The 24,152-nt window shown below is 52.3% G+C and overlaps 1 protein-coding gene across 1 annotated transcript in view; it reads right to left on the bottom strand.

The window, feature by feature from the left end:
• Positions 1-23,456, bottom strand: part of LOC136645365 (melanotransferrin-like) — a 62,804-nt gene extending 39,348 nt beyond the window's left edge. The window contains exons 1-5 of the mRNA XM_066621592.1: positions 23,303-23,456; positions 20,711-20,865; positions 5,878-5,977; positions 3,069-3,251; positions 2,345-2,501 (exon numbers count right to left, since the gene is read on the bottom strand). Coding sequence (XP_066477689.1) covers positions 2,345-2,501; positions 3,069-3,251; positions 5,878-5,977; positions 20,711-20,865; positions 23,303-23,456 — 749 coding nt within the window. The remainder of the gene's footprint in view (positions 1-2,344; positions 2,502-3,068; positions 3,252-5,877; positions 5,978-20,710; positions 20,866-23,302) is intronic.
• Positions 23,457-24,152: the final 696 nt, after the last annotated feature.

Raw genomic sequence — 24,152 nt, 5'->3', positions numbered from 1 at the left:
GAGGAGAAAGAGAGAGCAGGTGTGGAAGGGGGAGGGCATCGCGCCATTGATTGTTCTAACCCCCGTCTGCCCTGCCCCACTTAAGGACAGATAGCACAGACTAATGCAGAAATCAAAACAGGCTGCCCAGTTGAAACACAGCACCAGGAACCTACTGGACGTTTCACAGAGTCACACTGTTCTTGCCATTCAGAAGCTATGAAGAGCACAAGCTATTAACGAATGGAAGGACAGGAACCCAGACAACCCCACCCAGGCCAACCATTTCGAAGGCTTTACAGTTCAGCACCACAGAGAACACCCGTTTCCAGGCCTGTGTGCCGTGGTTTCTCCAAGGGCGAGACCCTCATTGCCAGCCTAACTCTGCTTCCACTGTGGAGATGGCGGCAGCAGCTCTTGGGCGGACAGGCCAGCACGCAGTCACTGCAGCACTGTTTGGCTGCCAGCAGCAGGAGGGCAGGTTGCAGGGGTGTTGTGGGCCAGCAGGGAGGAAGGCACTTCATCCACCTGCTCCCTTAACCGAGGAAGGGGCAATGCAGGATGACTGGGTGTGGTGAGGCAGGACACCTTTCTGAGGCGAGGTGCCAAGCAGGGTGATTTCTGGGCACCCTCCACGTACAGGGCACATGTGACAGCACGCTGGCCTGAGACACAGTCAGGGCCCTGTGCCAGCGCACTGACAACCACCTCTGGCGAGGAAGGAAAGCGACACCGAGCCTGAGCCACTGGCATCGTGGGTGCTGGTCCATTGGAGTCCCCGGGAGCTGTGGGAGCCTTGCTGTCCCACCCGCAGCCAGAAATGGGGTGGAAACGGAGGTTCCAGAAGGCGCCTAGTCTAGTCGTGTGTTCTAGCAATGCCTTCCACATGACCAAGAGCCTCCTGTAAGCATTACTCTGAAGTAAGTTCCTTTGAGGGTTAGGGTGGCCCCTGCAAATGAACTATGACTTGCAGGTCCAACCGTGTTATTGTGTCCTGTAGATCCTGCTGGGATCCGGTTGATCCAGCAAGCCATTGCCCCTCTCTCTGGCTTGCCCCTTGTCAGTTTCTGTTTCTCTTCAGCAGGGTAACTTTTCATTGATCTCTGATTTTCTCCATTTCTTTTTTTTAATGCAGAAATGACCCTATTTCACATTTAAAAATTTAAAAAAGCTGGAAAGAAACGAGAGGAAATTGGTGAATAAAGACCAGCCTCTTAGAGTAGAAAGTGACATGGAGAAAATTACAGACATGAAAAGAGAAAGTTACTCTTCCAGGGGTGGTTGATTACTCACAACGTCCTCTGCCAGGATCAACATTTTTTCCCACTCCTGGGCGGGCGGGATTTGAAATGGAGTATGGCAGGAGAATTGCTAAAAGGGAGGAGTAGAAGCAGTGGCGTACCTAAGGGGGTGCAGGGGTAGCAAATGCACTGGGCTACAGGGTGGGGGGCTACAACATGCAGGCTACAAATTGAGGTCCGCGCATTGTAGCCCCTCCCACCCTGTAGCCAAATGCCTCACGCGCCGATTGGGCTGCTGCAGGCACACGGAGGAGGGAGGAGCTTAAGGGGAGGGCAACAGTCGCCTCCTGCGCTCCTCGCTGCCGCACCTTACAGCACGGAAGACTCGGCCTCGCAGTTGAGAGGGTGGTGGCCTCCAGAGAAGTGGGAAGCACACACTGAGGCTGGTGCACCTCCCCTGCCAGGCAGGCCTCCTCAAGGGCAGCAGAAGAAGACTCTGACGAGGCACGGCCAGTCGCAGAGACCCTCCTCGGACCTTTCCCAATGGCATGAGTCCTGCCACCCAGTCCAAAATGGCAGAGGTCCACCATTTCTGTGTGGCCTTAGCCACCAAGTCAAATAAAAACACCGGGTTTAGCACGAAAAACAAAACAGGGTCATCTCCTTCTCCCCTGCCTTCCACCTCCACACGCCTCCGCAAAGAGGGCACAGAAGCAGCTCTCCTTGCTGCAAGAAAGGGAGGTGTAGACCTTGCCTGTTGCTTTTCCAAGGCACTCCAAGCACCACAGCTGAGCGTGGAGACCTCTCTCATCCCCCCCCCTTGGAAAAAGGTGCTGGGGACCTGCTGGTTTGGTGCTGCACCTCAGCGTCCCACTGGTTGAACAGCCCTGTCTTCCTTCCCACTTTGAGGCTGGGGTGTGCATACAGCTGCCCACTTGCCACAGCAAGGATGGCATGCAAACTGTGGCACCTGGCCACGGGTCCTTGGGCAGAAGAGGGCAGCAGGCACGCCCCTCTGGGCCAACCCCTGCCGCAGGCACCAAGAGCCTCGGGTCAGACCTGAGCAAGCTGCACCCATGATTGCCAAGGAAAAGGGGCACCCGCTCAGCGGTCCCTGCAGATACCTGAAGGCGCCACTGTAGTCGTAATAGGCCTCTTGGGAACTGGGCTCACACTTGCCCTGTCCAGCTTCGTCCCCTTTGCAAAGCTCACAGAGGGAAGTGGGGTAGTGCTGCCCACTCGCCCCGGGCACACAGCTGGCCTTGAAATAGTCGCCAACAGCTGAAAGGAAAGGAGAGTTGAGCGGTGGGCATCTGAAGGGAGCCCCCCTGAATGGCTGGCAGCCCAGGGACCCACCTCACTGATGGCCAGCATGGGATCAAGCAGACCCGGCTCAGGGATCCTGCACTTGCCCCGCCTCCCCCCCACTCAGGCCCAGTTTCAGAGCACAGCCACAGCCTGCTATGAACTCAAGGCTGGGGGCTGAGTCCTGGGGACAGCCTTCTTCAGCAGCATATGGAGGGGCTCAGGATCTGACCCTCTGCTGATGCTGCACAGCCAACATCGTCACCTGGAGCCCCCTCCAAAGCAGGCCCCTGGAGGTTCTTGCTGCAGAGAAGGGGAGGGAGCTCTGCCTGCAGGTGCCTTTCTGCAGCGTGGCCTTCGAGCAGCTGTGCAAAGGCCGTTCACTGCCCTCCCTTCACCAAACTGGGGAGCAGACACACAGCCCTTTGACACAACCGCTCAGAGCAGCCGGGTGCAACTCCAGTGATTACAGAGCTGGGCACTTTGGTTGCAGGATGGGGAGCCAGCCAGTCCCCACTCCACTGCTTGCCCAGGACAGCTCACCTCCAGCCACGTCACAACCCATCACCGGCATCCGGCCACTGTCGATCAGGAAGCCAATCGGAACAGTCCACCCCACAGTCCTGTTGATGCCTGTGTGACACGTCTTGGACCCCCTCAGGGTGTTGATGGTCAAGTTTGAAGCTGCTCTTACGACAGCCACTGCGTAGTAGGATGTCCCAGCATCTACTCAGGGAACAGCAGCAGAGAAAATGGTGGGCCTGTGAAATTGCTTGGCTCCTCACTGGGAGACTGAGGGGCCACCTGCATTGTCCCTGTCCGCCTGTAGCTGCCTGCATGCGTACATGTTGGTCCTCCAGCACAATGACCCTCTTTCTCACGAGTTTGCCTCTTGTCCAGGGAGCAAAGCTGTGGTTATCTCCCCTGCTGCGCGTGGAGAGGCCACCGACTCCCGAGGACAGAGCAGAGGCGCTTAGCATGCTTGGGGCTTTGTCCTTCCCGACTCTCCTCATTCCTCTTCACTTTCCAATGACCCTGGCCAGGCACGCCCAGCTAAGGAGACAGATCAGGAGAGAGATCTTGGGGTCCTTGTGGACAGCTCGATGAAAGTGTTGACCCCATGTGCAGCAGCAGTGAAGAGGGCTAATTCCATGCTTGGGATCGTTAGGAAAGGCATAGAGATATAGTGATGGCATCGTGCCTGGATGCCTTTAAGAGGGGATTGGACAAATTTCTGGAGGAGAAGTTCATTATGGGTTACAAGTCATAGTAGGTCTGTGCAAACTCTTGGTTTTAGGAGCAGGCTGCCTCTGATGGCCAGATGCAGGGGATGGCACCAGGATGCAGGTTGTGCCTGTTGTCTTATGTGCTCCCTGGGGCATTTGGGGGCCACTGTGCCATACAGGAAGCTGGACTAGATGGGCCTCTGGCCTGATCCAGCAGGGCTCTTCTTATGTTCTTAAGGAGGGCCATCTCAGAGCTTGAGTCTGTCCCAGCCATGAGGGAGGGGATGCCAAAGTTTAGCAAAGAAGTGCACCTGACAAAGCGCCTCTGCTGCCACATGGGCACAACAGCACACCACGAGCACATCTTCCCATCAACAGCACAGGGTTCAGGGGACTGGCGGTGCACAATTCCTAACTGCCTTTTGGGAAGGAAAGGCACAACTAAAGCCAGTTGGCCTGCTAGACAGCGAGGGAGGGAAAGGGGAGATAAAAGGAGACTTAGAGATGGCAGAGAAATTAAATGAGTTCTTTGCATCTGACTTCACGGCAGAAGACCTCGGGCAGATACCGCTGCCTGAACGGCCCCTCCTGACCGAGGAGTTAAGTCAGATAGAGGTTAAAAGAGAAGATGTTTCAGACCTCATTGATAAATTAAAGATCAATAAGTCACCGGGCCCAGATGGCATCCACCCAAGAGTTTTTAAGGAACTGAAGAATGAAGTTGCCAATTTCTTAACTAAAATATGCAACTTGTCCCTCAAAACGGCCACGGTGCCAGAAGATTGGAGGATAGCAAATGTCACGCCTATTTTTAAAAAGGGAAGGAGAGGGGACCAAGGAAACTATTGGCCAGCCAGCTGTTCCAGGTAAGATGGTAGAATTTCTTTTGTCTGTCCTAAGTCTCTCAACACTCAATTTTAGTGGATGTCCCCTGATTCTGGTGTTATGTGAGAGTGTAAAGAGCATCTCTATCCACTCTATCCTTCCCCTGCATGATGTCCCACCTCAGGCACTAAGAGGCCTAAACACCGTAGCCTTTCCTCATAAGGAAGGTGCCCCAGCCCCGTAATCATCTCAGTCGCTCTCTTTGCACCTTTTCCATTTCCACTATGTCTTTTTTGAGATGCAGCAACCAGAACTGGACACAATACTCGAAGTGTGGCCTTACCATCTATTTGTACAATGGCATTATAATATTAGCCGTTTTGTTCTCAATGCCTTTCCTAATGATCCCAAGGATGGAATTAACCGTCTTCACTGCTGCCGCACATTGGGTCAACACTTTCATCAACCTGTCCACCAGTACACCAAGATCCCTCTCCTGTTCTGTCACAGACAGCTCAGAACCCATCAGCCTATATGTGAAGTTTTGATTCTTTGCCCCAAAGCGCATGACTTTCCACTTACTGACATTGAAGCGCATCTGCCATTTTGTTGCCCATTCTGCCAGTCTGGAGAGATCCTTCTGGAGCTCCTCACAATCGCTTCTGCTTTTCACCACTCGGAAAAGTTTGGTGTCGTTTGCAAACTTGGCCACCTCACTGCTCACCCCTGTCTCCAGGTCTTTTATGAAGAGATTGAAAAGCACCAGTCCCAGGACAGATCCTTGGGGCACACCGCTTTTCACCTCTCTCCATTCTGAAAATTGCTCATTGACCAGGAAACTCTCTGTTTCCTGGTCTTCAACCAGTTCTCAATCTAGGAGAGGACCTGTCCTCTAATTCCCTGTGTAGTTTTTTTAGTAGCCTTTGGTGAGGAATCGTGTCAAATGCCTGCTGAAAGTCCAGATATATAATGTCCATGGGTTCTCCCGCATCCACATGCCTACTGACCTTTTCAAAGAATTCTAAAAGGTTCATGAGGCAAGACTGACCCTTACAGAAGCCAGGCTGATTCTCCCTCAGCAATGCCTGTTCGTCTATCTGTTTTGAGATCCTATCTTTGATGGGGCAAAAGGGGAATGCAATCAGCAGACCCAGTGAGGACTGCAGTACTTGTGCCTGAAAAGTTCACTCAGTCCTTTTACCCGCACATTCTCAGGACCCAAGTCACTGTGGCATGCAAATGTTGGCAAAAATCAAACCCTGCCTGGAAGGTGGGGTGGGCAGCAGCCCTGGTCCTCTTACCTTGTCCATAGGCTTCGCCCACCACTGGTTTCAGACTGTATTCCTTCCCCGCTTGGTAAATGGTGCCGCCATCCACAGTTGCCACATCTGCCCTGCTTGTCTGTGTGCAAAAAGGAGAGAGGTTGTGCGGCAGACAGAGGGCCCAGCCTAGAAGGTCACACACTCTATGGAAGACCAGGAGAAAGGACTGTGTGTGGGACAGGAGGAGGCCTGCCAGTGCCAATGTCCCTCCCCAGGCAGGCACCAACCCCCGCCCCAACACTTTCACTCTCTGGTGTGCATTGTGTCCAATTCTGGGCACCCCACTAAGAAAGATGCAGCCAAACTGGAGCAGGTTCAGAGGAGAGCGACGAGGATGTTCAGGGGGCTGGAGGACAAGCCCTACTAGGAAAGATGGAGGGAACTTGGCGTGTTCAGCCTGGAGAAGAGAAGGCTGAGAGGAGTAGCAAACACAATAGAAGCATTCAGGAAGACCTGGAAAAACTGGAATACTGGCCTGAAATGAGCAAGAAGTTCAACAGGGAAAAATGCCAGGTTCTGCACAGGCAAAAATAACCTGGATAATAAGATCTCACCTGGAGCACTGTATCCAATTCTGGGCACCTCACTTAAATAGAGATGCAGCTAAACTGGAGTGGGTTCATTGAAGAGCTATGAGGATGATCAGAGGGCTGGAGAACAAGCCCTATGAGGAAAGGTTGAGGAAATTTGGTACGTTCAGCCTGGAGAAGAGATGGTTGAGAGGGGATATGAGAGCTCTCTTCAAATACCTAAAGGGCTGTCATATGGAAGAAGGGACAAATTTGTTCTCAGCTGCCTCTGAAACCAACTAGAACCAACAGGTACAAAATGCAGGAGAGGAGATTTCGGTTAGACATCAGGAAAAATTCCTGACCGTCAGGGCAGTTCGGCAGTGGAACAGATTGCTGGGAAAGGTGGTGGACTTCCTTCGCTGGAGATATTCAAGCAGAGGCTTGACAAGCACCTGTTGGAGATGCTCTAAGAGGATTTCCTGCCTAAGGCAGGGGGTCGGACTAGATGACCAAGGTGACGGTCTCGACTAAGTCCAGGAGGGTGCCCACATAGCTAACCAGCCAAGTTAGAGAGGCCGTAAAGGGCAAGGAAGCTTCCTTCCGTAAATGGAAGTCTTGCCCTAATGAGGAGAATAGAAAGGAACATAAAACTCCACAGTCAGGGAATAAGAGGGCAGGTCCTCTCATGGATTGGGAAATGGTTGAAGACCAAGAAACGGAGAGTGGGTGTCAATGGCCAGTTTTCACAATGGAGAGAGGTGAAAAGCTGTGTGCCCCAAGGATCTGTCCTGGGAACCTCTTCATAAATGACCTGGAGACAGGGTTGAGCAGTGAAGTGGCTAAGTTTGCAGACGACACCAAACTTTTCCGAGTGGTGAAGACCAGAAGTGATTGTGAGGAGCTCCAGAAGGATCTCTCCAGACTGGCAGAATGGGCAGCAAAGTGGCAGATGTGTTTCAATGTTGTTGTTGGCAACCTTCAGTCTCGAGAGACTATGGTATCGCGCTCTGAATGGTGGTTCTGGAACAGCGTCTAGTGTGGCTGAAAAGGCCGATTCGGGAGTGACAATCCCTCCCACACTGGGAGCAAGTGCAGTCTGTCCCTGGTCTGTCTCCCTGGCTATGGGCCTTCCTTCTTTGCCTCTTTGCCTCAGACTGTTGGCCAAGTGTCTCTTCAAACTGGGAAAGGCCATGCTGCACAGCCTGCCTCCAAGCGGGTCGCTCAGAGGCCAGGGTTTCCCACCTGTTGAGGTCCATCCCTAAGGACTTCAGATCCCTCTTGCAGATGTCTTTGTATCGCAGCTGTGGTCTACCTGTAGGGCGCTTTCTTTGCACGAGTTCTCCATAGAGGAGATCCTTTGGGATCCGGCCATCATCCATTCTCACGACATGACCGAGCCAACGCAGGCGTCTCTGTTTCAGCAGTGCATACTTGCTAGGGATTCCAGCACGTTCCAGGACTGTGTTGTTTGGAACTTTGTCCTGCCAGGTGATGCCGAGGATGCGTCGGAGGCAGCGCATGTGGAAAGCGTTCAGTTTCCTCTCCTGTTGTGAGCGGAGAGTCCATGACTCGCTGCAGTACAGAAGTGTACTCAGGACGCAAGCTCTGTAGACCTGGATCTTGGTATGTTCCGTCAGCTTCTTGTTGGACCAGACTCTCTTTGTGAGTCTGGAAAACGTGGTAGCTGCTTTACCTATGCGCCTGTTTAGCTCGGTATCGAGAGAAAGAGTGTTGGAGATCGTTGAGCCAAGGTACACAAAGTCATGGACAACCTCCAGTTCATGCGCAGAGATTGTAATGCAGGGAGGTGAGTCCACATCCTGAACCATGACCTGTGTTTCAATGTAAGTAAGTGGAAAGTCATGCACTTTGGGATGCAGGTTGTGTCTATTGTCTTGTGTGCTCCCTGGGGCATTTGGTGGGCCGCTGTGCTGTACAGGAAGCTGGACCTTTGGCCTGATCCAACATTATGTTCGTATGTTCTTAAGACCGATCAGGTCCCTTCCAACTCTATGATTCTAGGAAGACTCGCCTGGAATTTGGTGCTTTACTGTCATGCAGCAGCCTCAACCTGAATTTCCCTTCACATGCCCTCACCACTGTCCCCCTTGCCCCACAGCCCTGAGTAAACCAGGGGCTGAACAGGCCCTGTCTGGCAAGAGGGGGCTCAAGTTCAGGTGTGCCTCGCACCAGCATGATCCCTGCATTCCGCAAGCTGACTAGGGCTGGACCCGGTTAAACATTGGCTGCTTCTGAGGCTGCCAAATCCCGTTCCAGCACGCACAGCCTGTGCCAGCAACGGAGAGGAGAAAAACCTTGGCAATCTGTGTTTGCTGCCACCATCCCAGGCTCCGCACACCTGAGAGAGGAGGACCATCTGGGAAAACTCTCCTCCCAGGAGAGCACTGAACCACAGGGGTTCTTAGTGAAACCACATTCATGTCTGCATGGTGAAGAGACAAGACAATCCACTGAACTACCCATTAACATGGACCAGGCAGCCTGTGGGTCAGAATGGAACTTAAACAAAGTCTAAACAAAAAGGGAATTGCACAATGAGGACAGTGCAAACTGATATGGGTGGGAAAATTGCCTTTGGCTGGAAAGTTCTCACCAGATGGATACAGCAACCAGCAATGCCAGGCAGACAGGGCTGGTGCCAGACTATTTTGCACCATAGGCTAACTACTTGCACCCCCCACACACACACACACAATTTATTTATAAGACTTTTAAATTAATTATATTCCATAGCACTTATTTATCTTAAAATTAAAACAAAAAAAATTGTCAGCTGCATTTTTTACATGTGTTGAAAAAACTGACCTGTACAAAACGGTGCCCCTGAAAGACCCCTCCTGCGCCCTTTGAGGTCTGCGCCCTGGGTGGCTGCCCCGTTTGCCTAATGATAGGACCACCCACCAAGAGAACCCCACCGCAGCCCTGCACCTGGCTTCAAACTGCCGGATATGGCACCAGGTAAGGAAGGGGAGGGCCCTCGTCATACACCGTCCCAACTCTGTCCTCCGGCCTCTGCAGCGCCCAGAAACCACAAGTGCTGGGAGAGCCCCACGCTCACACGACTCCTGCCAAGGCAGCACCCTCGGCCAGGTTCAATGCTGGTCCTATCATTATTCTGACGGTCAGGGCGATTCGGCAGGGGAAAAATTGCTCAGGGAAGTGGTGGCCTCTCCCTCACTGGAGATTGCCAAGCAGAGGCTCAACAAGCACCTGTTGGAGATGCTCTAGGACAGTGGTTCTCAACTGGTGGGCTGTTACCCACCAACTTATGTAAAGCTTCTCTAAGTGGTGGGGAAGTAGTGACGCAACTCCTAGGTTCACATTACTAATGGGGATGAAAGGGAGCTATTTTTCCTTACTGAGGGCTGCTGGCAGCTGCAGGAGTTTTGGGCTGTCCCGAGCAGCCCTCTGCAGGGCTCCCCAACACTTACGTGGTTGATGTAGAGTGCTGAGAAAAACCAGTTGTTGAGCAACCAGGAAGTGCCAAGTGACCTGTTTTTCTTAACGTTCTAAGCATCAGGGAGTCCTGCAGAGGGCTGCTCGGGACTCCCCACAACTCCTGCAGCTGCCAGCAGCCCTCAGTAAGGAAAAATGGCTTGCCCAACCCCACTGCCATATCTTCTGCAAGAGGGCAGTCCATTAACTGACTGCTCCGTTAAACAGAACTACCTAGTATGAGTCTTGGCAGGAGTTAAGGAAATAGGGTTGAAATTGAATGGAAATATTTCAGAGACTTCTGGGCAGGACTGGAACCAAGGGGCTGAAATTATAGAGGCCTGCTACTGCCACTAGGCACGCAGAAGAATCGCCTGAGCACCAGAGCTGCCCAGCTTGAGAAGAGCCTGCCCTATGCATGATACTGGTTTCCAAACAGAGGCGGGATGACTACCTGCCAGGGTTGCTGTATATGCTGAGCAGGGGTCTGGGCTAGACGACCTCCGAGACCCCTGCCAACTCAAATGTTCTGCAAGTCTGTATTTTAGCCAAGGTGATCAGTGGAGGCTGCCCCCACAGAGGTCACAAGGGGCTGCAGGGCCAGGCCACGGGGCGGATGCCATTGCCTTCCTGCCCTGCCTGCGCAAGGGCACTTGTTCCCAGGCTGCTGGAAGCTTTACTGCACTTTGCTCATTCCAGCTAGAAAAGATCAACGGCACAGCAGTCTGTTGCCACAGCAAGCCTGTTCCAGATCTGCGGGCCTCCCACACCCCTGCGCCTCCAGGGGCAAAGTCTACATGCTCAAGAATGCCAGCGAGAAGCACTCCCTGCAGTTGAGGGTTGAGGGCAGGGCATGGGAGCAGCCCTCCTCTGTGGCTGGGCATATTGTGGCTCCTCTGTGGCTGTGGCTGGGCTGGGCCTCCTCTGGGCCTGGGTTCTGAGCAGTGTCCTGTTCCCTGATCCAGCTTCTGGCAACTCAGGGCTGGCCACAAGCCATTTGAATGTCAGTCATCCCCAGTGAAGTTTGCAGGCAGCTCTGAGCCCAGAGTACTCGGCCAAGGCGAGGGTCACACACAGGCGCCAACCTTGGCCACTGACTGGGCTTCACAGGCTCTCTCTGAGGTGCTGCTGGAGGGCCGGCCAAGACAAGGCTCCCTTGTGAACCATCCTGACAGAATCTGTGGAATGTCTCTTGGCGGGAGAAGTGGCCACTCACATTCCAGTGAGGAAATCTTGTCGAACCCAGAACACAGCTCGCTCTCCCCTGCCGTTAAACTGGAGGGGTGAAGAACATAAGAAAGCCCAACTGGACTGGGTCAAAGGCCCGTCTGGTCCAGCTTCCTGTACCCCACAGCGGCCCACCAAATGCTTCACACAAGCCAGCCAAGATACAGCCTGCGTCCTGATGCCCTTCCCTGCAGGTTTTCCAGGTGCCCGCCCCTGCAGGTTAGCGCTTTCCAGCTGACCATTCGGTGCTGGTGAAAGGCTCCTAGTTGGGAGAGGAGTGTGGCTCTCCTCTGGGGCAAGCTCCAGCTGTTGCCCACCTGAGATGGCGCAGCTGGGCCAAGCACCTGACTTCACCTCCAAAGTGTCACTGGTCTCCTTTCCTCTTTAGCTGCTCCCTTTAAAGGTACAGAGGGGGCTGCTGACCTCTCTGCCTTTCTTGTGGCTACAGACTTGCTTGTTGGGCCCCTCCCCACAGCACTCCTGCAGGGCTGGCGCTGAAGAAGCAGCTGCAGCCACAGGCCTGGCAGGCACCACTTAGCAGCCCTTTGGAGAAAGAAGGGATCCTGATAGCTGTTGGAGTTTGGAGCAACTCCGTCTGCTGTCCAGAGGTGGCAGGATGCTGTCCAGAAGGGGTTAAGCCATGGCCCAGTGACTCTACTCTTTATTACCTGTCCTCTTCTGTGACCTTTGTGGGGATGTGGCCCAGACCCTATAACCTTCCCTCCTTCTCCGAGCACACTCTCTCTTCTCCTCTGACCACTGACCTGTCGAGATGGCACACAGCAGGCGTTGCTGGCTACGTCATCTTGAGCACATAGCAGGCAGGGCGAGGCAGCTTTAGGGCCTTGCTATCTCTAAGTTAGCTGAACCTCTGATCATAATCAGATGCTGTATGCATTCTACGGAACCGTGAGTAGACAACTTCCTTTGCAACTTTCACAAGCCATTGTCTCTTGTTTTTACTGATTAGCAGTCAGCCAGGTGAGGGAGGCTCCCTCAGGCGATACCCAATAAAGAGGGAGGGGGGTCAGCTGCTGAAGCTACTCTGCTTCCCCCCAAAGAGGAAACCAATTTTTAAATTCCTCCAACAATAGCTGGGGCAGGGTGGCTGGGAAAGCACCCCCCTGGTGGACTGCCTCTCACTCCCCCAAGGCTACAGTGCCCGGCTGGCCCCAGCAATTCCCTGGCCTCTTGGGCTCATGTCCCTGGAGGACAGGAAGGCAATGACCTTGGAGATGAAGTGTGAGCAATCAAGAGCCTCCAGAGAAGTGGGCAGACCCAGGGATATTGCTGATCTGGCACCAGAAGGTGTTGGACACAGTCCTTCACTCTGGGGCTTCTTGTAGTGGGCGATTCCATTATCAGGAATATAAGCAGGGGGTTTGCAATGGATGTGAGGCCTGCATGGTGACTTGCCTGCCTGGTGTGAAGGTTGCGAACATCACTTCTCATCTAGACAGGCTGGTAGAGAGTGCTGCAGAGATGGTAGCGGTTGTGGTGCATGTCGGCACCAACGACATGGAGAAATGCAGCCGGGAGGTCCTGGAGGCCAATTTTAGGCTGTTGGGTAGGAAGCTGAAAGTCAGGACCGCAAAGGTAGCGTTCTCGGAAGTGCTGCCTGTTCCATGTGCAGGGCCAGCTAGGCAGGTGGAGATCAGTTGGTCTCAATGCGTGGATGAGACAGTGGTGTAGGGAGGAGGGGTTAGATTTGTTAGGCACTGGGGAACGTTTTGGGACAAGCGGGGCCTGTACAAGAGGGATGGGCTTCACTTGAACCAGAATGGAACCAGACTGCTGGTGCATAACATTAAAAAGGTGGCAGAGCAGCTTTTAAACTGATCCCGGGGGAAGGCCGACAGGGGCTGAGGGGCATCCAGTTCGGGACTCCTCATCCCTATGGGATGAGGATGGGGAGGTTAGAGAACAACAAGACAAAGGCAGGGTAGGAGAAGAAATTGGGAAAGGTAGCATAATGGGATGTGATAGACGGTTTGGCACAATGAGAGGATGTGGGGACAAAGGAGCTAATAAGCAGCCCATGTTTTTTTTTAGCAGGGGGAGAATAACTGGCCCACCTCACCCCAGCACTGTCTGTTCTAGTGGCTATCTGCTGGTATTCATTTGCTTCCTTTTAGATTGTGAGCCCTTTTGGGACAGGGAGCCATTTAGTTATTTGATTTTTCTCTGTAAACCGCTTTGTGAACTTTTAGTTGAAAAGCGGTATATAAATACTGTTAATATTAATAATATTAAAATGTTGGAGGACTTCATATACAAATGCTTTTATGTGAATGCCCGAAGTCTCCAAGCTAAGATGGGAGAACTGGAATGTCTGGTGACAAAGGAAAACATTGACATAGTGGGCATAAGGGAGACCAGTGGGATACCGCAATCCCGGGCTATAACTCAACAGGAGGGACAGAGAAGTGCATGTTGGTGGTGGAGTAGCCATTTAAGTTAAAGAATGGGTGGAATCCAGCAAAGTAGAGATTGAAGGTGGGTCCGACTCCACCATAGTATCGCTGTGGGTTAAATTACCAGGTTCAAGAAGCAATGTAATACTGGGGGCATGCTATCGTCCTCCGGACCAGAAGGGGAGCTTGAAATGAGGAAACAAATCAGGGAGGTGTCGCGGAGGGACAGGGTTATAACCAAGGGGGACTTCAATTATCCTCACATGGACTGGGTCAATTCGTGTTCTGGTCAGGAAAGAGAAACTGGTTTTCTTGACATGCTAAATGACTGTGCTTTAGAGCAACTAGTCATGGAGCCCACCAGAGGACAGGTGCCTCTGGATTTAATATTGTGTGGCACTCAGGACCTGTTTAGAGAGGTAAATGTTACTCAGCCATTGGGGATTAGTGTGATTAGTTTCACCATGCATGTCAGGGGAAGAGTGTCAAACAAATCTGACACAAAAAAGGCGGACTGCCCTCAAATGAGGAGGCTAGTTAGGGAGAAGTTGAAAGGGAAAGTAAAGAGGGTTCAATCTCTCCAGAGTGCATGGAGGCTGCTTAAAACAACAGTAATCGAAGCCCAGGAGAAGTATATACCGCAAAGGAGGAACGGCTTGCCTAAGTTCAGGAGGGTGCCCGCCTGGCTAATCAGTTAGAGAGGCCGTAAAGGGCAAGGAAGCTTCCTTCCATAAATGGAAGTCTTGCCCTAATGAGGAGAATAAAAACGAACATAAACAGTGGCAGAAGAAAAGTAAGAAGGTGATAACGGGAGGCCAAGAAAGACTATGAGGAACGCATGGCCAACAACATTAAGGGGAATAATAAAAGCTTAAGAACATAAGAACAGCCCCACTGGATCAGGCCATAGGCCCATCTAGTCCAGCTTCCTGTATCTCACAGCGGCCCACCAAATGCTCCAGGGAGCACACCAGATAACAAGAGACCTCATCCTGGTGCCCTCCCCTGCATAACCCATTTCTAAAATCAGGAGGTTGCGCATACAAATCATGGCTTGTACCCCATAATGGATTTTTCCTCCAGAAACTCGTCCAATCCCCTTTTAAAGGCGTCTAGGGTAGACGCCAGCACCACATCCTGTGGCAAGGAGTTCCACAGACCAACCACACGCTGAGTAAAGAAATATTTTCTTTTGTCTGTCCTAACCCGCCCAACACTCAATTTTAGCGGATGTCCCCTGGTTCTGGTATTATGTGAGAGTGTAAAGAGCATCTCCCTATCCACTCTGTCCATCCCCTGCATAATTTTGTATGTCTCAATCATGTCCCCCCTCAGGCGTCCCTTTTCTAGGCTGAAGAGGCCCAAACGCCGTAGCCTTTCCTCATAAGGAAGGTGCCCCAGCCCCGTAATCATCTTAGTCGCTTTCTTTTGCACCTTTTCCATTTCCACTATGTCTTGAGATGCGGCGACCAGAACTGGACACAACACTCCAGGTGTGGCCTTACCATAGATTTGTACAACGGCATTATAATACTAGCCGTTTTGTTCTCAATACCCTTCCTAATGATCCCAAGCATAGAATTGGCCTTCTTCACTGCCGCCGCACATTGGGTCAGCTAGGCAGGCGGAGATCAGGGGTCTCAATGCGTGGATGAGACGGTGGTGTAGGGAGGAGGGGTTTAGATTCGTTAGGCACTGGGGAACGTTTTGGGACAAGCGGGGCCTGTACAAGAGGGACGGGCTCCATTTGAACCAGAATGGAACCAGACTGCTGGCGCGTAACATTAAAAAGGTGGCAGAGCAGCTTTTAAACTGATCCCTGGGGGAAGGCCGACAGGAGCCGAGGGGCATCCGGTTCGGGACTCCTCATCCCTATGGGATGAGGATGGGGAGGTTAGAGAACAACAAGACAAAGGCAGGGTAGGAGAAGAAATTGGGAAAGGTAGGGTGATGGGATGTGATAGACGGTTTGGCACAATGAGAGGATGCGGGGACAAAGGAAAGAATAAGCAGCCCATCCTGGGGCATTTCGTGTATAAATGCTTTTATGCGAATGCCCGAAGTCTACGAGCAAAGGTGGGAGAACTGGAATGTCTGGTGACAAGGGAAAATATTGACATAGTGGGCATAACGGAAACCTGGTGGAATGCGGAGAATCAGTGGGATACCGCAATCCCGGGCTATAAACTCTACAGGAGGGACAGGCAGGGGCGTGTTGGAGGTGGGGTGGCCCTTTATGTTAAGGAAGGGATAGAATCCAGCAAAGTAGGGATTGAAGGTGGGTCCGACTCCACCGTAGAATCTCTGTGGGTTAAATTACCAGGCTTGTGCAGCGATGTAATACTGGGGGCGTGCTATCCTCCTCCAGACCAGAAATCTGATGGGGACCTTGAAATGAGGAAACAGATCAGGGAGGTGACAAGGAGGGACAGGGTTGTAATCATGGGGGACTTCAATTATCCTCATATTGACTGGGTCAATTTGTGTTCTGGTCACGATAAGGAAACCGGATTTCTTGATGTGCTAAATGACTGTGGCTTAGATCAGCTAGTCACGGAGCCCACCAGAGGACAGGTGACTCTGGATTTAATTTTGTGCGGTACGCAGGACCTGGTTAGAGATGTAAACGTTACTGAGCCATTGGGGAACAGTGATCATGCTGCGATCCGTTTTGACGTGCACATTGGGGGAAGAATACCAGGCAAATCTCTAACAAAAACCCTTGACTTCCGACGGGCGGACTTCCCTCAAATGAGGAGGCTGGTTAGAAGGAGGTTGAAAGGGAGGGTAAAAAGAGTCCAGTCTCTCCAGAGTGCATGGAGGCTGCTTAAAACAACAGTAATAGAGGCCCGGCAGAGGTGTATACCGCAAAGAAAGAAGGGTTCCACTAAATCCAGGAGAGTGCCCGCATGGCTAACCAGCCAAGTTAGAGAGGCTGTGAAGGGCAAGGAAGCTTCCTTCCGTAAATGGAAGTCTTGCCCTAATGAAGAGAATAAAAAGGAACATAAACTGTGGCAAAAGAAATGTAAGAAGGTGATAGGGGAGGCCAAGAGAGACTATGAGGAACGCATGGCCAGCAACATTAAGGGGAATAATAAAAGCTTCTTCAAATATGTTAGAAGCAGGAAACCCGCCAGAGAAGCGGTTGGCCCTCTGGATGGTGAGGGAGGGAAAGGGGAGATAAAAGGAGACTTAGAGATGGCAGAGAAATTAAATGAGTTCTTGCATCTGTCTTCACGGCAGAAGACCTCGGGCAGATACCGCTGCCCGAACGGCCCCTCCTAACCGAGGAGTTAAGTCAGATAGAGGTTAAAAGAGAAGATGTTTCAGACCTCATTGATAAATTAAAGATCAATAAGTCACCGGGCCCTGATGGCATACACCCAAGGGTTATTAAGGAATTGAAGAATGAAGTTGCAGATCTCTTGACTAAGGTATGCAACTTGTCCCTCAAAACGGCCACAGTGCCAGAAGATTGGAGGATAGCAAATGTCACGCCTATTTTTAAAAAGGGAAAGAGGGGGGACCCGGGAAACTATAGGCCGGTCAGCCTAACATCCATACCGGGTAAGATGGTGGAATGCCTCATCAAAGATAGGATCTCAAAACACATAGACGAACAGGCCTTGCTGAGGGAGAGTCAGCATGGCTTCTGTAAGGGTAAGTCTTGCCTCACAAACCTTATAGAATTCTTTGAAAAGGTCAACAGGCATGTGGATGCGGGAGAACCCGTGGACATTATATATCTGGACTTTCAGAAGGCGTTCGACACGGTCCCCCACCAAAGGCTACTGAAAAAACTCCACAGTCAGGGAATTAGAGGACAGGTCCTCTCATGGATTGAGAACTGGTTGAAGACCAGGAAACAGAGAGTGGGTGTCAATGGGCAATTTTCACAATGGAGAGAAGTGAAAAGCGGTGTGCCCCAAGGATCTGTCCTGGGACCGGTGCTTTTCAACCTCTTCATAAATGACCTGGAGACAGGGTTGAGCAGTGAAGTGGCTAAGTTTGCAGACGACACCAAACTTTTCCGAGGGGTAAAGACCAGAAGTGATTGTGAGGAGCTCCAGAAGGATCTCTCCAGACTGGCAGAATGGGCAGCAAAATGGCAGATGCGCTTCAATGTCAGTAAGTGTAAAGTCATGCACATTGGGGCAAAAAATCAAAACTTTAGATATAGGCTGATGGGTTCTGAGCTGTCTGTGACAGATCAGGAGAGAGATCTTGGGGTGGTGGTGGACAGGTCGATGAAAGTGTCGACCCAATGTGCGGTGGCAGTGAAGAAGGCCAATTCAATGCTTGGGATCATTAGGAAGGGTATTGAGAACAAAACGGTTAGTATTATAATGCCATTGTACAAATCGATGGTAAGGCCACACCTGGAGTATTGTGTCCAGTTCTGGTCGCCGCATCTCAAAAAAGACATAGTGGAAATGGAAAAGGTGTAAAAGAGAGCAACTAAGATGATTACGGGGCTGGGGCACCTTCCTTATGAGGAAAGGCTACGGCGTTTGGGCCTCTTCAGCCTAGAAAAGAGACGCTTGAGGGGGGACATGATTGAGACATACAAAATTATGCAGGGGATGGACAGAGTGGATAGGGAGATGCTCTTTACACTCTCACATAATACCAGAACCAGGGGACATCCACTCAAATTGAGTGTTGGGCGGGTTAGGACAGACAAAAGAAAATATTTCTTTACTCAGCGCGTGGTCGGTCTGTGGAACTCCTTGCCACAGGATGTGGTGCTGGCGTCTAGCCTAGACGCCTTTAAAAGGGGATTGGACGAGTTTCTGGAGGAAAAATCCATTATGGGGTACAAGCCATGATGTGTATGCGCAACCTCCTGATTTTAGGAATGGGTTAAGTCAGAATGCCAGATGTAGGGGAGAGCACCAGGATGAGGTCTGTTGTTATCTGGTGTGCTCCCTGGGGCATTTGGTGGGCCGCTGTGAGATACAGGAAGCTGGACTAGATGGGCCTATGGCCTGATCCAGTGGGGCTGTTCTTATGTTCTTATGTTCTTATGGGTCGATACTTTCATCGACCTGTCCACCACCACCCCAAGATCTCTCTCCTGATCTGTCACAGACAGCTCAGAACCCATCAGCCTATATCTAAAGTTTTGATTTTTTGCCCCAATGTGCATGACTTTACACTTACTGACATTGAAGCGCATCTGCCATTTTGCTGCCCATTCTGCCAGTCTGGAGAGATCCTTCTGGAGCTCCTCACAATCACTTCTGGTCTTCACCACTCGGAAAAGTTTGGTGTTGTCTGCAAACTTAGGCACTTCACTGCTCAACCCTGTCTCCAGGTCATTTATGAAGAGGTTGAAAAGCACCGGTCCCAGGACAGATCCTTGGGGCACACCGCTTTTCACCTCTCTCCATTGTGAAAATTGCCCATTGACACCCACTCTCTGCTTCCTGGCCTCCAACCAGTTCTCAATCCATGAGAGGACCTGTCCTCTAATTCTTCAAATATGTTAGAAGCAGGAAACCCGCCAGAGAAGCGGTTGGCCCTCTGGATGGTGAGGGAGGGAAAGGGGAGATAAAAGGAGACTTAGAGATGGCAGAGAAATTAAATGAGTTCTTTGCATCTGTCTTCACGGCAGAAGACCTCGGGCAGATAACGCTGCCTGAATGGCCCCTCCTGACCAAGGAATTAAGTCAGATAGAGGTTAAAAGCAAAGACTTTTCAGGTCTAATTGACAAATTAAAGATCAATAAGTAGCCAAGCCCAGATGGCATCCACCCAAGTGTTATTAAGGAATTGATGAAGTAACCAATATCTTGACTAAAATATGCAACTTGTCCGTTAAAACCGAAAAGAGGAATTTCTTTTTTTTTACGCAGCACATGATAAATCTGTGGAACTCCTTGCCCCAAGATGCTCAAAGAATCATGGAGGTGGAAGAGACCTGCAAGATCATCTAGTCGAACCCTCTGCCTATAGCAGGAAATCCTCCGAGAGCAGATGCTTGTCGAGCCTCTGCTTGAGTATCTCCGGTGAGGGAGAATCCACCACTTCCCTCAGTAATCTGTTCCACTGCCGAACAGCCCGGACCATCAGGAAATTTTTCCTGATGCCCAATCAGAATCTCTTCTCTTGCAGTTTGTACCCACTGGTTCTAGTTCTGCTTTCAGAGGCAGCTAAGAGCAAATGTGTCCCTTCTTCCATCTGACAGCACTTCAGGTATTTGAAGAGAGCTATAACATCCCCTCAGCCGTCTCTTCTCCAGGCTGAACACGCCAAGTTCCCTCCACCTTTCCTCGTAGGGCTTGTCCTCCAGCCCCCTGATCATCCTCGTCGCTCTCCTCTGAACCTGCTCCTGTTTGGCTCCATCTCTCTTAAAGTGAGGTGCCAGAATTGGACACAGTACTCCAGGTGAGGTCTGACCAGCAGAACTACAACTTCTCACAACTTGGACGCTACAGCTCTACTAATGCAGGCTAAAACTGCATTCACCTTCTTTGCTAATTCATCCTGGATGCCTTTAAAAGGGGATTGAACAGGTTAAATACTGTTAATTAAATTTCTGGAGGAAAAGTCTATCACAGGTTACAGACTGTGATGGGCATGCACCAACCTCCTAGTCTTGGAAGTAGGCTACCGCAGAATGCCAGGTGCAGGGAGTGGCGCCAGGATGCAGCTCTCTTGCTGCCTTGTGTGCTCCCCGAGGCATCTGATGGACCACTGTCAGCTACAGAAAGCTGGACGAGAGGACCGCTGGGCCTGATCCAGCATTTCTGGTCTTATAGTCTCTGCTCATGGTTTCCTCCCATGGCTGGCAGGTTCAAGCAACCATTAGTCATCTAAAGCTCCAGCTGATGATTTGAACAGAGGGTGACAAGAGGCTGCCTTGCGCTGAGTTGGACCACCATGGGTCCATCGTGCGTGTTTGCCTGACCATCTCTGCTGCCCCTTCTCCTCTGGGCATCTCCCAGCTTCCTTCACCAGCTCATTAAGACCTGGCTGTAGCACAGACTTGGCAATACAGACCAGGATTGAAAATGACATGTACTGTGCTTAAGAGACAGATGAGTAATCAGTGGTGGGGTCTTTACCTTGACCAGCAGCAACCATCATACAGGAAGAGAGAATATTCCGGGGGAGTCGGGGTGCCTCCCTCCGAACTACAACTGGAGGCAAGTCTCTCCCACCCCTCCTGACTTCACCCAAAGCGTGCTTCAGACTTACGTTGATCATCCAGGTGCAGTTGCTAGTTGAGCCACCGTTCACACAAGCCAGTGGGGGGAGAAGGCCGGCCCTGGAGAAGGCCTTGCTCATGGCACTGCACTTGGCCAGCTCCAGCTCAGAGACAGTGCACCAGCGCAGCAAGCTCAAGGCGAGGACTGCAGGGAAAGAACCAGACCAGTGCAGCTCGCAGGCAACTTGCAAAGGGTTGTCTTCAGAGTGAGCGGAATCAGAGCCTGCTCCCAGCTGTGCGTTTGGGCTCCCCCCAGCCAGCCACCAGTGGATTAGCTAAGCTAGCTGGGCCCACCTGGCTGCTGTGACCCACCTTGCTCCCCCTGAATTCAAGCGAAGCAGCAGCACTCCAGCCTCAGAGCCTGTGCTCCTGACGCATAAACTCAAGCAGCGAGCCACTGGCCAGCATCAGCCCTTCAACTCATGGGACAGCTGCGTGGCTTGGCTGACCGCACGCTGGTCTGCTTGGCTGCCGAAAGCATCAGCCCCAGACAGGGCCTCTGAGAGGAATTTTATCAGGGGGTACAAAGTTTCTTTTGGGCCCCTTCTCACAGGGGGAGGGGCAATGGCAGCAGGCAGAAGGGGGGGAATAGGTCAGGGGGAAGATGCTGACAGCCAGAATAGTCTTTGGAGCCCAGGTCTACAGGCTTCTTGATGCGGTGCACAGTTCTTCCCGACCATGCACCATTGGCAGCTAGGTAATCATCATTGGCATCCTTCAGTCTCGGGAGACTCTGGCATCGCGCTCTGAAAAGTGGTCTGGTGTGGCTGAAGAGGCCAATTAGGGAGTGACAATTCTTTCAACACTGGGAGCAAGTGCAGTCTGTCCCTGGTCTGCCTCCCTGGCTATGAGCCTTCTTTCTTTGCCTCAGTCTGTTGGCCAAGTGTCTCTTCAAACTAGGAGAGGCCATGCTGCACAGCCTGCCTCCAAGCAGGACGCTCAGAGGCCAGGGTTTCCCACTTGTTGAGGTCCATCCCTAAGGCCTTCAGATCCCTCTTGCGGATGTCCTTGTAGTGCAGCTGTGGTCTACCTGTAGGGCATTTTCCCTGCTTGAGTTCTCCATGGAGGAGATCCTATGGAAACCCAAACACACTCCTGAGTCTCTCTAAAATTTTCGAAATATAGAAAATCCATTGCAGAAAATTGCATCTTCCTATTTGAGTTCACAGTGGCATGGACAGTGTGCTGTGTGCATCAGAATGAACTTCTGCAGCAGCTGTAGCCCTGGGCTCCTGTACACTCCTTCACGGTTATCGAATCCACAAGCCAAAGAGCTCCTACAGCAGGCCACTTTCCACCCAGATTTGACAGTGTTAAGGAGGGGCATGGATGCATTTCTGGGCCTGGTGTGCATGGCTTGCAGCAGTAGTTGCCACTGCAGGCCCAGGGTTGTGCCCCTCGCGCAGGCTGCGAGTTCAGGTGAGATAGGAAAAGGTAAACTCCCAGGAACTTTCCGGGCCCCCTCCTGTGACCCCTTTCTGACCCTGGGCCCGGGTACAAATTACCCCCCTCTCCTAGGCCCTGGCCCCAGGAACAAAGAGGAAAGACAGTTGACATTAGAACTGAAGGGGAGACGTCTGCATGGCCCAGAAAGATTGTTGGCTGCCCACGCCACTCCAGGCAGGGGCAACTGACCCATCACCCTGCCAAGGAAAGACCACCTGAGCCCGTTCCACAGTCACCTGGAGGTGGACTGCTTGCTCCTGGAAAGAGCTGACTTGGCCAGCTCCCCTCACTGAATGGGCTGGCAGCACAGGCTCTGCTCCGACCCTTCAGGGCTCCTCTCTCTCTCCGCCTGCGGCCAAAAACCAGGCGCAACATCAGAAACAGCAGGTGAAAGTGGCAGCCAGGCCATGATCCCAGGTAGGTGGCCTGGTGAGGGCAGAGCCTTCGGTTACGTCCAGGCCAGCCACTGCTGCTGTCCCCTCTCCCCCCCCCAGGCATGTGCATGTCCAAAGTGTAAACTCAATTGCACTGTTCCCTTGTCCAGGTTTCATGTGGGGACTGCTGGAATTCACCACACAAGGTTGCTGGTTGGATCTCCAGCTTCTCTCCTGCTGTGGTCACTCCTAGCTATGGAGACAGAGCTACAAGAGCTGCCCAATTGTTGTCCACCAAGAGAGTTGGTGCAGGCCGACTGAAGCCTTCCCAAAGTTATAGCTAGAAATGGGGCTCCATTGACAGTCACCAAGTTTCTCATTCTCAAGCGAGGAGGGTGAAAGAAGACCCTGTGCGCCTTCTCCCCTCTTCCACCCTGGTCATTCATTCTTCTCTTAGGCCCCAATCCTGTCCCCCACCAGTTTATGTGATGTGGAGGTGTGCACCGCATGCTCAGGGAGGGGGGAAGTCAGGAGGTCTCAGTGAGGTAAAGGAACTTTTGTTCCCTTGCCTCTGGGTTGGTCCCCTCGTGGCCTGTGGTTGTCTGAGGGCCCACATCAGCTCTGCAGCCGGCATAAGTCTGAGGAGAGTAAGCAGGGAGAGGCTCTCGCACCTGCACTGCCTCCAAGCTCCACCTGCATCTGGCCCACCTCCTGCCTTCCCTCAAGCAGCCCACCCCCCGCATGCCTCCCTCACCATCTTACTGGGACCAGTGCAGTTCCCAGCACCACTGCTGCAGGCACCTTGCCCCCCATGGTCTGACATGGCCTTGGCTGGTGTCTGGTACTGCCCTCGGGCAGGCTGCGCTTTCAGAACGCGAGTTCCGGCAGCCCACAGGATCGGGCTGGGAGAATACATCACAACAGTAATAAAAAGTTTAATACTACACAGAAAACTGAGTGGGGGTCGAGTGGCCCGTACGTTAGAAAGGAGGCGCCTTTTGCACCAGCCCAAGTCGGCGCAGTCAGTCCCCACACAGGCACCTGTGCCGGTCGGTCTGCCGGTCCCATCTGCAGGCTGCCCAGAGGCTGCCAAGTCAGACCTTGTTGGGTGCCTAGGAAATCCTGGCCTTTCAGAGCTGCAGAATGGTTCCTTTTGCCATGGGGCACAGAGGGGCCAGCACTGCTCCCCCCCAGCAAGGTCACAAGCAGCAAGTCAGAGCCCAATCCTATGCATGTCTGCTCAGAAGTCAGTCCTATTGTAGTCAATGGAGCTCACTCCCAAGTAAGTGTGCATAGGATTGCAGCCTCAGTCATTTACTGCCCAATTCTACCACCCACTGCCAATGCAGGCAGCCAAAAATGGCTCGTGCTGCATCCTGGGGGGGGGGGGGGTCTTGGAGGCCTCCTCCGTGTAAGGGGGCATGTGTTCCCTTACCCTGGATAAGCCTCCACACAGTGCGGGGAGGGGGGCATCTATTTGGACCCGTGCCAGTGAAATTACTGATGTAGGTTCGCATGGACCTGGGTTGTGAATTGGGTTCAGGAAGAGGGTTTGGACTTGGCAGCCACCACGGCCACTGCCACCGCACAGCACAGCAGGTGTGGGGCATCT

This window comes from Tiliqua scincoides, chromosome 3 (assembly GCF_035046505.1).
Source record: "Tiliqua scincoides isolate rTilSci1 chromosome 3, rTilSci1.hap2, whole genome shotgun sequence".
NCBI lineage: Eukaryota > Metazoa > Chordata > Lepidosauria > Squamata > Scincidae > Tiliqua > Tiliqua scincoides.
This window is presented reverse-complemented; position numbering and strand designations above follow the sequence as displayed.